Source organism: Pleurodeles waltl, chromosome 7 (assembly GCF_031143425.1).
Source record: "Pleurodeles waltl isolate 20211129_DDA chromosome 7, aPleWal1.hap1.20221129, whole genome shotgun sequence".
In the NCBI taxonomy this organism is placed as follows: domain Eukaryota; kingdom Metazoa; phylum Chordata; class Amphibia; order Caudata; family Salamandridae; genus Pleurodeles; species Pleurodeles waltl.
Window position 1 is genome coordinate 1,145,578,283 of NC_090446.1, and position 13,219 is coordinate 1,145,591,501.

General features: G+C 42.2%; 1 protein-coding gene across 2 annotated transcripts in view; it reads right to left on the bottom strand.

The window, feature by feature from the left end:
- Positions 1-1,263: 1,263 nt before the first annotated feature.
- The window catches only part of LOC138246045 (uncharacterized), a 46,649-nt gene continuing 34,693 nt past the window's right edge, over positions 1,264-13,219 (bottom strand). The window contains exon 4 of one of the 2 annotated variants that reach the window (XM_069200222.1): positions 1,264-5,215. In XM_069200222.1, the coding sequence (XP_069056323.1) occupies positions 4,902-5,215 (314 nt within the window). In that variant the 3' untranslated portion in view covers positions 1,264-4,901. The remainder of the gene's footprint in view (positions 5,216-13,219) is intronic. The other variant, XM_069200223.1, reaches the window with a different exon arrangement.

A 13,219-nucleotide genomic window follows, 5' to 3' on the forward strand; every position in this document is an offset into this window, starting at 1 on the left:
GTATGACTCTGTAAAGAAAGGATGACTGGTCTTAAGTGGCGACAGCGATGACAGAGCAGTCATCATGTAGAGGCAGGGCACTTTTGGTGCTTACATTCAAACACTGGAATGACTTGCCCCTTCAGCGTCAACAGGTCAGGGACTACTTGTTTAAGAAGACCTTTCAAAACAAAAACTTGCTCTTCTTTTGGACTGTTGATCAAGGATAATTGTTATGGACTACATAGCCTTCTTTTCCAAGAGTATTTTTCCTTTATTGCTAGGGCATTCTGGTTTGTGTATATTCCAACGTCATAAAGCCACTTGTGGGTATACAAGAGCTAAGAGAATACCCAAATCAGTTAACCATCAATACTATAAGGACCTGATTAACAAAGGTAAGTTACACTTTTGAGTAGGTTTACACTTTGGAGCAAGTTTACTACTACGTTATTCACAAATTCAGTGTAAACTAACAAAGTGTAAATTACATGTCTGTAGCCCCAGAGTAAATCAATTTGCTTACTCTCCTCCCTACATCCATCAAATTTTGGAGTAAGGCTGCCTATTTTTGCCACCTACTCCCCTGTGTCCCTCCCACATTTACCACTAAAACCTACTCACATGTGAGAAGACAGCACAGTCCGGGCAGAGAACTCCACACACATAAGTTATGGACTACTTCTGCGGCACTGGCTCATTGCTTTCACAAGCATGGGCCACCTGGAAAGTCCACAATTTCCAAACAGTCTAAGCTGCATCACAAATCATTTCTGACCTCATACTCTCGCTTAGAGTCTGAAACCTGACTCCACAAGTGCAGAATCTGATGTTGTGAGGAACCAGCTATCATGCCTCCTAAATGTCAGCTCGGCCAGTAAGCTGTTTAACCATTTCTCACCTTCTCTTTGGTGCCTTTTATTTCTCATTCAGTATCTTTTTTTTATAGAACTACAAAATGTACTACACAGTTTGTTAATCATGTAGTTAATGTATAAATCTGGCTGTGCAGCACTATCCTGCTGTGCCGAGCATTTATCACTGCTTTGCCTACTTTTGTTTTTCTGTGTCCCCCCTCTCCCTGGAGCTATTTATCACTCACTCTGTGTCCCTCTTCCTTGCACTTCCCTCTCTGTACCGCTGCTCAGCTCACTGCAATACATTATCTCCACTCTCCACAGGGCTTCTGTGGCCATAAGAGTCTCTTGGTAGCATAATCAAAGGCAAAACAGCACCTTCAACAACTGTGGCTCTAATCGCTATTCCAGCAAAGCGGCCTCATATCAATATAAGATATTTTATTTTCAATTCCAGATGGAGAAACAGTAGAAAAGGCATATTGGAATGTAATTTATTTTGATACTGCTTCTTGAGTCCCTGTTTTTCTGTGAATGCCCCCCCTGCTTCTGTGTTTTTGCTGAGAGCTCTCCTAGCCATCTCCTGTTCCACAAAAAGCAGTAACATGTTTGCCTCACGCTGAGCATGGACCATAGACCATGACAATCTCTCAAGAGCCCAGCTCAAGTTGAATACAAACAAGTGCCTGCTAATGAGTTATCTCCATGACACAAACGTTCACCCTTAAAAATAAAAAAGCCCTGGTACTTATTATTTAAATAATTTAAAACCTTCATATTACTGCAAAGGAGCTAAACCTGTACATTTTGAGAATTGAGAAAACAATTCTGGGATGAAGCCGTTAGGCAGAGGAGAGTATCTCTCTGAAGCCGCGTTCTTAAAGTGAGGTGGCCTGGCATTCTTGTTTGTGTTCTACATTATAAAAAATAAGGACACCCACCAATTTGTTGTGTTTAAAAATAAAATATCTATATAACGAATGTTTAAATATATTACAGAAGTAGGACAGCATAACTGCCTAAGGCATATACAGTAAAACGGGTAAACTGCCACAGGTCCCTTTTATCAGTCAAAGTTCACAGGATACCCTTTGAAGTGAGCACTGCAGTTTTACTCCCTCAGTTTCTGTTCTTCGCGCCATCAATTCTCACTTCATCTTTTGTTTGGTCCATTGTTTCTGAGACATGGGCTCACTTCTTTCACAAGTATCGCACACTTGGAAAGTCCACTATTTCCAAATAGTCTTGGCCGCATCACAAATTATTTCTGAGCTCATAATCTCGCTTTAGGGTCTGAAACGACGTGAGCCCACAGGTGCAGGATCGGATGTGGTGAGGAACCAGGTATCATGCCTCCTACATGGCAGCCCGACAGGTAAGCTATTTGACCGTGTCCCACCTTCTCCTTGGTGCATTTTATTTCTCATTCACTCCTACACTCACTCATTCACACACACACACCCCGCGCGCCCAGAGCCACCCCCCTCTTAGAACACCCTCCCTTTTCAGGATAATTTCCCTTTCTCTCAAACTAGTTCCCTATAAACAACATCTGTTTTTATTGCCCGTACAACTCGTTCTTTCTCCTTTAAGGCATGTTTTCTTGTTAACCTCTTCCTCCTAGCACCCGTTCTCTATCGAGTTGTCTTCATGTTTCAGTCTATACCTCAGGTTCTCTTATCAATTGACCTCCCAGATTCTTTCACATTTCATGGAACATCTGCCCCTCTCTTACTCACTCTCTCTTAGCCATATTGTCCTTAGTTTGTCATAGCTTCCTATTTTCAAGCACAGGCTTCAGCTCACTTGGGGCCATATGTATGAACATATTTTCCCCATAGACACAGAATGGGTAAACCTCTTTGATACATCTGGCCCCGGGATCTATTAATTTTCTTGTACCATTTGTACCAGCAAGTTCCCAACTGTGTCCCACTTTTCTGCCCCATCTCTCTTTATCTCAAGGTCTGTGGTCCCCGACTGGGGTTTTTTGCCCCCACTTTTCCCACACTAGTCCTTCTTATTTCAATTATGTCATTTAATTTATTAAGGTTAACGTTCACCTAATGGCATCTTACCATCCGAATACTAGTAAAAACAGCCCCTAAGGTGCAACTAACCCGGTTTACAAAATACAAGTATGTGCTATTAATAATTCACTTGTATAACAGCAACACATCATATGTTGTATCAGAGGTTCAAGGGGGTCTTTTTCACTTTGAAGCCAGAAACACCATTTAACATTGGAATGTATACCTGAGATGTCCTGTAAGCCTTCTGGCCAGGTTTTTTCCACAAAATCTTGCAAGGCGATAGAAGGTTAGCAACTGATTTGATCTGTAGTCAAGTCAATGTCAAATAAAGTAACGGACATAAGACAAGGCCCCATGTATGTGAGCTAAAGATCATGCAAGAATGGATGTTAATTAACTTTCCTTATTTGCCAGCAGTTTTATCTTGTTTTGGTTCATCCAATATGAAATTGCTGCCATACATGTTTAAAGCGCCTCAAGGTTTCTTTCAAGTGACCATAAAAATACAGGTCCTTAATGTTATCTGCACACCAGTAAAAAGCAAAATCATACTGTATGTGACCAGTCAGTGGCCTCAAATATTACACAAGGGGGGCAGGTAGAACTCTGTGGGATCAAGATTCTTGGGTATACATATTAAGGGCAGAAGTGTTATATCTTGCATTTTTCCTACTAAGTAAGATTCTACCCACATAAGGGACTTCTTACGTTTTACTCCTACTGGATATCATCTATTCCCCCAAGGTAGAGTCATCTACAATGTTGATGGCCACCGACAGCAAAAGTGCAGCTAACATTTGCAGGCCAAGGACATAATTCTCTTCAATTGGGTCAAATCCCACATGATCATCCAAAGCAACAGTTTCTTCAACAACGTGTTGCTAATTATTTCCTTTTTAGGTCTGGCCTAGAGACAGATTTATTTGTCTTCCCAGCCTTAGGCTTTCTAATAATATCGTAATAAAAATATATACACACATACATGCAGACAGGGGCTTTCATCTTCATTCAGTGTCTCTCTATCTAGTGGTAGCTTCAAGTGTCATTCATATTATGTTTCGCCCACCCCAGCTTACAGCATGGGGCAATGGGTCAACTTACTTCAGCCATTTACTCTGGTCAGTGTGAATTACGCCATTTTGCTCTTGCACATGTGCACACCTCCCTGTAAAGTAGTAGTAGTAGGCCAAGTCATGGGCTTGTGGGCCAATTTCTGCTTTCATTTCTTTTTTGTGCGGTATCATTTTTTATATACTATTACCATATATATGCATGTCACAATTAGACATTTTTACTTTTTATAACTTTTACACTTTTAATGTCTATTGCAGCCGTTTGGTGTAAAGGGGTAATTAAAATGCAGCCTTGCCAGTTGGCCCAGACCTAATAACAATGGCTGTTTTCCATCAAGAGCAGTTGAGGTATTGGCTGTTAACGCACTAGATTATTCGTATGCAGCATGTCCTTCTGGTGTAAAGTTTGACTTCTTAAGAGACTATTCCTGTCTTAGATGACAAATGAATGATGCAATGAAGCATGATTTTTGAAATGTAAGGGGGTGGTTCTGCACTTGATTTGTCTTCCTTAAATAATATATAACGTTTAGTTCACCTAAAAGTTCATCTCTCGTTCTTCTCTTACTTTTCCCTCCAAGACCAGTCAATTGCCTAGCTGGTTTGTCCAATTCTTCCTCCGAGACTATTTTTCAATCTGTTAGTCTTCTTGATCAGAGTTCTCCCAACCACTTCACTCAATCTAGATCATTTCTACATATCTAGCCTTAATTGTATATTTGTTCCACTTTTGCTTTGCATCTACTCATCATTTTGCTCCACTCCTGCTCACAAACTCTCATTTAATTTTTCGCCTTACATTCATCCTCCCAGTCTGTCATCAGTAACTTCATCACACTCATCTCTTTCTCCCTCAATCCCTTCTAGTAACATTTCAGTTTCATGGTCTTTTGTCCTACTCTTTTTTGGTCTCTTTCCAGGTGGATCCTCTTCTGTTAAAGTCCCCTCAGGTTATTGAGTCATTTCTTCATCATCTTCTCTTTGAGAATGTCTAGAATCATTTGTCGCTCCTGACTCTCCAGCTCAAAGCGCCTCTCACGCTCCCTACGCTCGGTGTCCAAACGCTCTCGCTCCAGGGCTAGCTTCTCTTTTTCAATTTCCAGCTCTTCACGGCGCACTGCTAGCTCATCCTCCCGCAGGCGTTGTTCCACCTGTGCTCGCCGCTCCTGTAACAGTAGCAGCTCTGAGTAGGTCTGGCAGCAGCCCTGGCACACTCTCTTGGGTAAGGGACCCTCATCATCAGGGTCATCAACTTCTTCCTTTGCCTCTTGAACTGCAAAAAAGGAAAAACAATAAATGAACATGAGGCACTGCAAAACTCAAAAGCAAGAAATTCTCACATAACCTAATATATGTCTGTGACCCTTACCTGTTTCTTTGCTCGCTAATTTTATCCATCTATGTCAATGTTGCCCCCCAACCTGCTTTGTACCATATAGCACGAATCTTGTTAGGGACAATTAAGCATTGTACGTAATGCAAAGGGTGGGGAGAAGGAATGATCTAACTCCCCCTGATCTGTTTTGTCTATCACTGCCACTGGTCTACCACCTCCACCTAATAGAGTACTCCACCATCCTTTGTCCTCTGTATATCTGCATTCTGTGTCCAGCAGACCACACCACCTTTCTGTGCCCTCTGCGTGTCTGCATCCACCATCAATCTGTACCGTCTATGAGGACAGAAATGCTGGAAGATGTTCTTTATTCCATGAAGTGACACTACCTGGTACAAGAGATAGAAATTCATTGGGAAGTGTTCCTCATTTCAGGCAAGTATAAAGTGAGATCCAGCATCAAAAATACATTGATGAGTTCTCATTCTCAGACAGTGCTATCCTTCCATTACAAGTAGTTGTGAACTGCCTTCAGAGAGAAGCAGGTTCACAATATTCTTGTCCAAAATAATATGGTCACTCTAAAAATCTGGCAGGAGTAATACAGTGAGTGTCCCAGAGATGTGCTGAGTACCCATCTCCAACTGCTACTCCTAAACCACCAACTCCAGTAGCTCCTACTTCTTTTGTGGCATCCACTAGAAGGAGAAAGCTTGGTGGGTGTGCTGAAGGAGGGAAAGCAGACTGAGAGTAATAGAATACATATGGAAATGTTTTTTCGTTTTCCCTTTGTCCTGTTTACCATCCTGCCACGCCACATATGCCATATGCTGGAAGAGCCTTCAGGCAATAAAAAGTGCACAATCCTCATGGCCAAAAGCTGCATTTTATGATAGGAGGCAGCAAGGGAGTATGGAATAGTAAAATCAAGCAAGTGGGGCACGTGGCTGCCATACAAATCTTGTATTTATGTATTTCCTTTAAAACAGTACTAGACGGTATTCATTTACTTCTCTGTATCTATTCAGCGTTTTAAAAATATTATTAACCACCCAACCGTTGCCTCAGAGAGGTTTGGGTGTAGGTACACATATACAAATGCAGTATGGAGACCACCCGTCAATTATTTTCACGTACCATCCACTATTTGTGGTTGAAGTTGGTTGTCTGTTATTTTGCCTCTTACAGATGCCTTTTGTCTGTAAATTTAGGAATTGTAGTTCACGAGAAGTTGCTAGAATCCACAGCCTAATTCAATATATAAGTATTGCATGCAGGACTCCACTATTGAGACCAAAGAGCAGCCAAGCACTCAGAGGAGACAGGGCAACAGGGCCATCTGCAGCTGTTCTCCTGTAAGAGTTCTGCAGTGTGGGCCCTGCTTTTCTGTTCCTGGGCCCTCCAGTGGAGTCTGGTCTTTGAGACAGATAAATTATATTTAAAAAAGCATGGGAACTATGATCCTGAGTGCAGTGGGGATAGAATCTGACACGTAAGAAAATACTGTATAACTATTTTGTTTGACATTCAAAATGCAGTCATTATAGGTTAAGAAGGCTCATTCGGTTAATGCGATCACTGCATGTGTGTGCGTATGAGCCACAGAATTGAATCCTAGTTGGTGCAGTGAGGAATAGTCAGGGCCACTTGAATTTTTCTGTAGGAGAGGCCCAAATAATGTGGCAGTGCTTACTAAATTATGTCACAGGGAAAGGGAAAGGCAAATTATGCACTATAATGCTGCACATTTTATGATAGTTTTTTTCATGATTTTGTCATTTTTAGACATGCAAACATTATCTGGGCAAACTTTTCATTAGAACCAGTCAGACACACAAATACAGCAATAAGCAATAGAAAGATGACCAATCAACTTTTGAGAAGGGCCTACCACTGCTCAGCAACACACTGCTGCATTTTTAGTCATTTTTGATCTGTTTGTCCAAGAAACATTTTTTTGTTAAAATCTGTGGATTATGCTTGCAGATGATGGATTAAGTGGCAAATACGAATTCATAATTACGCAGAAAATGTCACAGCCACAAAATCGCATCACTTCCGTGGTCTTGGGAATAGTAATGTGTATTTGTAGTGATTTGAGTCCCGGCCTGCAACAGAAAACACTGTGAATATGCTAGACTTTACAATTACACACATTGTACAATGTTTTTGTACAACCCATGTCCTAAACTCACATATTTGATGGTGCTTTCATATGTGATAGTAAAGACAAAGGAGGCAAGATTAATTAAAATATTTTCTGATTGGATGGATGGATGGACAGATGATGCATAAGTGGTTGGGTGAATAGATGGAGGGATATGTGGTTGGGTGAATACATTAATGGATAGGTGGAGAATGTTGGAATGAGTGGAGAGGGTGTAAATTGGTGAACAGATGGATGGATGGATGGATCTTGTTGGAAGTCTGCATCTAAGTGATTAAATGGATGGATACACATGTGGATAGTACTACCTTGAATACCTGACCGCAGGTACATCTGATATTCCGACTTATCTTGGCTTTAGCATCATGCTAATCTAAATGTGTGTCCCTGACCATGCAAGATTGTGGATCTATCCTGTGGCCTGTAGTTGTGCACCAAGCATGCCCCTCATATTGGACAGAGATTTACTGTCTCAGAAATGAAAAAATACGGTGTTTTGAGATTGATAGTGTGTCCATACTTTTTTAGCTGTATCACTGAGAGTGTGGCCTACAGGCCCCTCTTTTGAAAAGTTCAGCTATTATGTGTAAGCCCAGAATCTTTTGCTGAAATCATGTATGTAGGAAAGTATCCCTTTTCAACATGGTCACCCCCACGTGTTGCCTGGTATTTGATGCAATTCTGACTGAAGTGCACTGATTTCCTGCTAACCAAGTCCCCAGTGCCAGATCTGTTTCCCTAAAACACTTTAGCATCTCTGTAAGTCTCAATTAAATGCTAACCTGGGTACCTAGGGAATGGGTACAAAGGAGGGTCCCTAAGGACTACAGCATGTATTGTGCCACCCTAGGGGAACCCCTCGACACACTCATGCAAGCTGCCATTGCAAGCTGTGCAACATGGTGCATACAAAAGTGAAAACACAGCACACATCTGTGTAGCATGCCTGCAGACATTGCATGCAAAATATGGCAGTCCCTCCTACATCAGGCCTTACATCCATAAGTCCAGGTGCATTATACCATGTGTGGCCATATCTTCATGAGCAGATGTTTCCCTGTGATATCTAAGTCAATTCCTATACATTACAAGTGAACAGGGAAGTCATCTTATGGTATGTACTGGGCACTGGTCAGTACGAGTTTCAAAGCTACATAATGGCTTTAATGAAACTTATGGTGTTTGGTATCAACCCCTTCGTATTAATAAGCCCACACCGATTCCAGTGATGGATTTAATAATACAGTCACCCAGAGGGTACCACAGAGGTACCACATAAAACCTTCTTGTCCTCTAGTGTGCTGGCTGACTGGAACAGTCCAACCTGCCACCACAGACCGGTTTCTGAAGCCTCCAGGTGAGGTCCATCATTCTCAGAGGCCAGAAACAATGCCTGCTCCAGAGGAAGGTGTTCAACCTCCTGCAGCAGGATGGCTTGTGATTTAGTATACTAAGGCCAGGACTTCAGGGTCGCTAACCCCTTTGATATGTGACCATGGCATCCCCCAGACCTACATAATGCACCCCTGTCCTAATGTCCATTTGGCACCAGGACAGGTGGGAAATTAGCTATGCTTGGAGGTATGATGTACATCCAGGTTAGACACACCCCTAGGGCAAGATGCCTGATGTGCCCTACTCTAGGAAAATTCTGTCATCTTGGTGATGGCAGAATTAGGAACTCTGGGACAGGTTATGCCCACTCCTTACAGGAAGTGGTCTTATAGGGGGTGTAGTGACCCCTAGGGTAGGTAGCACATTGGCTATTACCTTTCACTGCGTGTAACACTCCTAAATATAGTATTTAGGGGAGCCCTTGACCCCAGATAAACAGATTCTACAGACCCAAGAAGAAAAAGAACACTGAAGAACCATGAGAAGCAAGAACAGAGGAGCAGCAATGGACTTGGCGCCAATCCTGCCGGCCTCCCTGCTGTCCCCGACAACTGGGCAAATGATGACTCGTCCTGCAGCTGACCAGCCTCCAAAGCCTGAGAAGGCTGCCAGCAAATTGAGACACAGCCAGTATCTCCCACGGAGTAGCGAAGCTGTTGGCCTACACTCTGCAGGCACCCCCAAAAGACAGAGAGAGCATCTGCCAGTGTGGTCCCACTGGACAAAACAACACTGCACCGAGCCCCACAGCCTGAGCACAAGTGAACTGACGGTGTCCCTGATGAGCAGGGTTCCTCAAGAGTTGAGCCCCCCCCTTTGGGTTTGACCAGACTGGACTCCCAGTCCGTGCCTGCAGCCCCTTTTTGCAGAAAAGCAAGAACTGCAAGTGTCCCAGATCACCACAAACCCGCCACCAGCAAGCTCCACTGCACCTAGCTCCCCAGACTGACTAGAAGTGGGCCAATGGTACCAACAGAGTCCTGACACCCTTGGGACCTTAGCCATCCTTTGAGATTGGCCGGACTGGACCCACAGTCCCTGCCTGCAGCCTCTTTTTTCGAGGAATACAGAAACTGCGAGTGCCTCTCACAGCGCGACACCGCCTGACAAAACGCCAGGGCACACAAGCTGTCCAGCCTGAATTGCTGTGGACCAATGGTGTCTCTTTGTGCCCAGGATCTGTGAGATCAGAGCCTCCCATAGGGGTTCCACCAGACTGGCCTCCCAGTCCTTACCTGCAGCCTCTCTCCACCAGGACTGTTTTTCCATTGAAATCAAAGGGGCATCTGATGCTGAAAAGCACCTCTGCACACCAATGTCCCAGTGCCCCCGAGACGATTTGTCTGTTGGTGCTGCCTTGGACCTTGCCCCATACTTACCTTAAGTCCTGTAGAACAGTCCTGTAAGTATACTTTAAAAGCGATAACTCGAAAAGTACTTACTCAATTATGAAGTTCTTGCTCTTTTTTGTATCCCTGATTACTGCTTCAGAGAGGCTTCTAACAGCTAGGTGCAGAAACCTCATGCTCCATGATAGTTCTGTTGTGGATGCTCTAATTTGAAGACTGTCTACGTGCTACTTACTGTGAGAAGCATCACTCTACATAAAGGCTGAATCTGAGAGCAGCCCGAGAAGGAAGCTTGAAAGGAGAACCACCACAAACCAGTTCCGAATTTTGAGACTGTAGAAACACACACCCTGTCGAGAAAATGCAAATAAAAGAAGCATCTAAAAACACCCCACTTTGTTCTAATTCCAAATCCTTCATTAGCAAGAAACAAGAGTATCTGCAGAGTATTCAAAGGACTGCTGTGTCAGCAGGGCTGGTGTCTACATCATAGCCAGTCTCCCAGAGGTAAGAGTACTCTACCTGAAGCCTGCACTTTTAGTTGAAGGAGCTGAAGGACTACCTGAGTGCCTAAAGGTCTGCCTGGAGAGAGAGAGCGAGACAGAGAGAGAGAGAGAGAGTGTCCAGGAGGGGAAGCCTAGGGCATCCTATGACATGTGGGACGTGCAGAGGAAGCTGGCATTTCTTCTACTACAAGATCTTAAAACTACAATTTGAGAAGGAATTATTTTCTATGTTGGTGGAGAGCTAGAGCAAATAGCAATGACTAGGCTGAAACTTCACTAGTTTTATTAGAGAAAATCACAGTGAAATTCCCACACATACACAGAAATGCACTATTTCCTTCAAATTTGCTCTAACCACTTTACATTTCTCTCTCTCTCCATCTACTAGTAGTAGTTCCGATGTCTGAGCTACAAGTCTGTGTTCAGCAATAGAGCTACTGGTGCTATCATTTATGTTAAGGGAGCAGAATCATGTCCTAACTGTCACTTACATTGCCTGACAAATTTTGCTTAGAGTGCATATGTTTACTATTTTTTTTATCTGTGTATAGGTCCAGTTACATATTAATGTTTGTGTTGGCCGTTTGTTGACTGAATTTCATTTAACTACTTGACACACTTATTGTCTATGAAACTGACCTTTTGTCCTGAATTTCTGTCCTGAATTCTGACCCTTTGCCCTCAATTTTAACTGTCTTTTCCCTGAATTTGCCACCAAGCAAGGTGGTCACCCTTAAATGCAGGTAATAGGAAGGTGCATTGTAGAACCTAGAGATGATCTAGGTCGTCTTACTGGTAAGCATGAGGCATACCAAGCAGCCTGCAATCATATATATCTGAAAACAAAATGGAAAAGCCTTCGAAAATGAGACCTAAGAGATCAGTGGGGAAAGCATGCTGGTCCTAGGTGTCCGACGAACTAGGGCTACAAGCAAGCAACAGGGGAGGCTGTTGGACAGTGTGGAAGAAGCGCTCACAAATTTTCACACCGTCTTTCAAGATAATTTGGGTGCAGTAAAGAACTATTTTCACAACATTAGGTTTAAAAAAGGAGAAGTTATTATAACACATCAGGTTAAAAGAACACCCTTACTTATTTCAGATGAAGTAAAAACAATGTTGCAACAAATGGAAAAGGATGATGATATCAAGCCAGTAGAAGCATTGGAAAGGATATCCCCTAATGTGATAACAAAGAAAGCTGACAGTAGCCTTCGCTGTTAAATAGATTTGAGGTCAATGAACCAAAATATAGTTCTGGAGTCCTATGTTTTGCCAAACATAAAACAAATGCAGGCCTTACTAGACCTGCAGGTCGATTAACTTGAATAATCTACTCGGCCATATTTCTAATGTACTTGACCCGTAAACGGGTCTCAAATTTTGTGATCCCAGTCAAATATTTTAGTTTACAGAGTCACCTTTTTCTTCACTATCAAATAGGAGTGCACCTTCAAATATGTGAGCTCAGCATTTCTGCTGTAAAAAAAGTGTCTCTGATTAAATAGACTAAATGTTTGCTTCATGTTTCAAAAGAATCAAGCCATCAGGCCCACATATCGGGGAACACATGAATCATTACATGCCTCTAGTAACAGCATTGCCATCAGGGCAGGAGTGTTTCTCAAATTATGTTTAAGCACTTAACTTTTAAGAAATATATTAATAAAGCATGATGTCATTTACAGACAGAACATTTCCCAGAAATGTCTAAAAACCTTCCCACTAACTTGCAACTTTACTGATAAAACGATATAATGTATTAACAATCTATGAAATCGGGTTTCAGAAAACATTTATTCTTTGCACATAACCACTTAAAGTGTTCTGATTTGTTTTCAAACTATTACTATTTTTTTTTCATCACACAGAAGTACAACAAATGAGCTTTCACAACTACTGAAATATATTTTGGAAATGTTTGTACAGTTTACTTAGCTAGTTAAATGTAGTGTGTTAAAAAAATCTGACAAAATCCTGGAACTCTGCAGTGAGAAGGAAAATTAATTGCAAGACAAACTGACTTTTGACCTCTTTCTCTGAACACAGAGCAAATGTGACAAGAAGAAGATTTAAAGGCTTCTTTATGGTCCTAAAAATAGCTCGACCTGATAAATTATGCGAGGCCTGTGAAATGGTGTTATTATTTAAAGTGGAAAGTACTTTTCTGAACTCGATCTGAAAAGTGCCTGCCACCAAATCTAAGTACACCCAGAGTCCAAAGCCTTAATAGCATTAAAACACCTCAATACGTTTTTTTAGTTCAGAAGACTTCCTTTTGGATTGGCATTAGGTGGCAGTGTTTTTCAGTACATGATGTCTGGGATTTTGAAAGACACACTAAATGTGGTCTTTTTTCAAGATATTTTAGTGATTGGTTAGTCAGGCTGTGAGTATAACGAGGTGCTGGTAGAAGTCCTATGCAAGTTGGCAGCTCCTGCAATTACACTCCTAAAAAGAGAAATGTAACTTTTTTGAAAGCGAAGTGCAGTACCCGGGGTACAGAAAGACAGAGGCACCAATT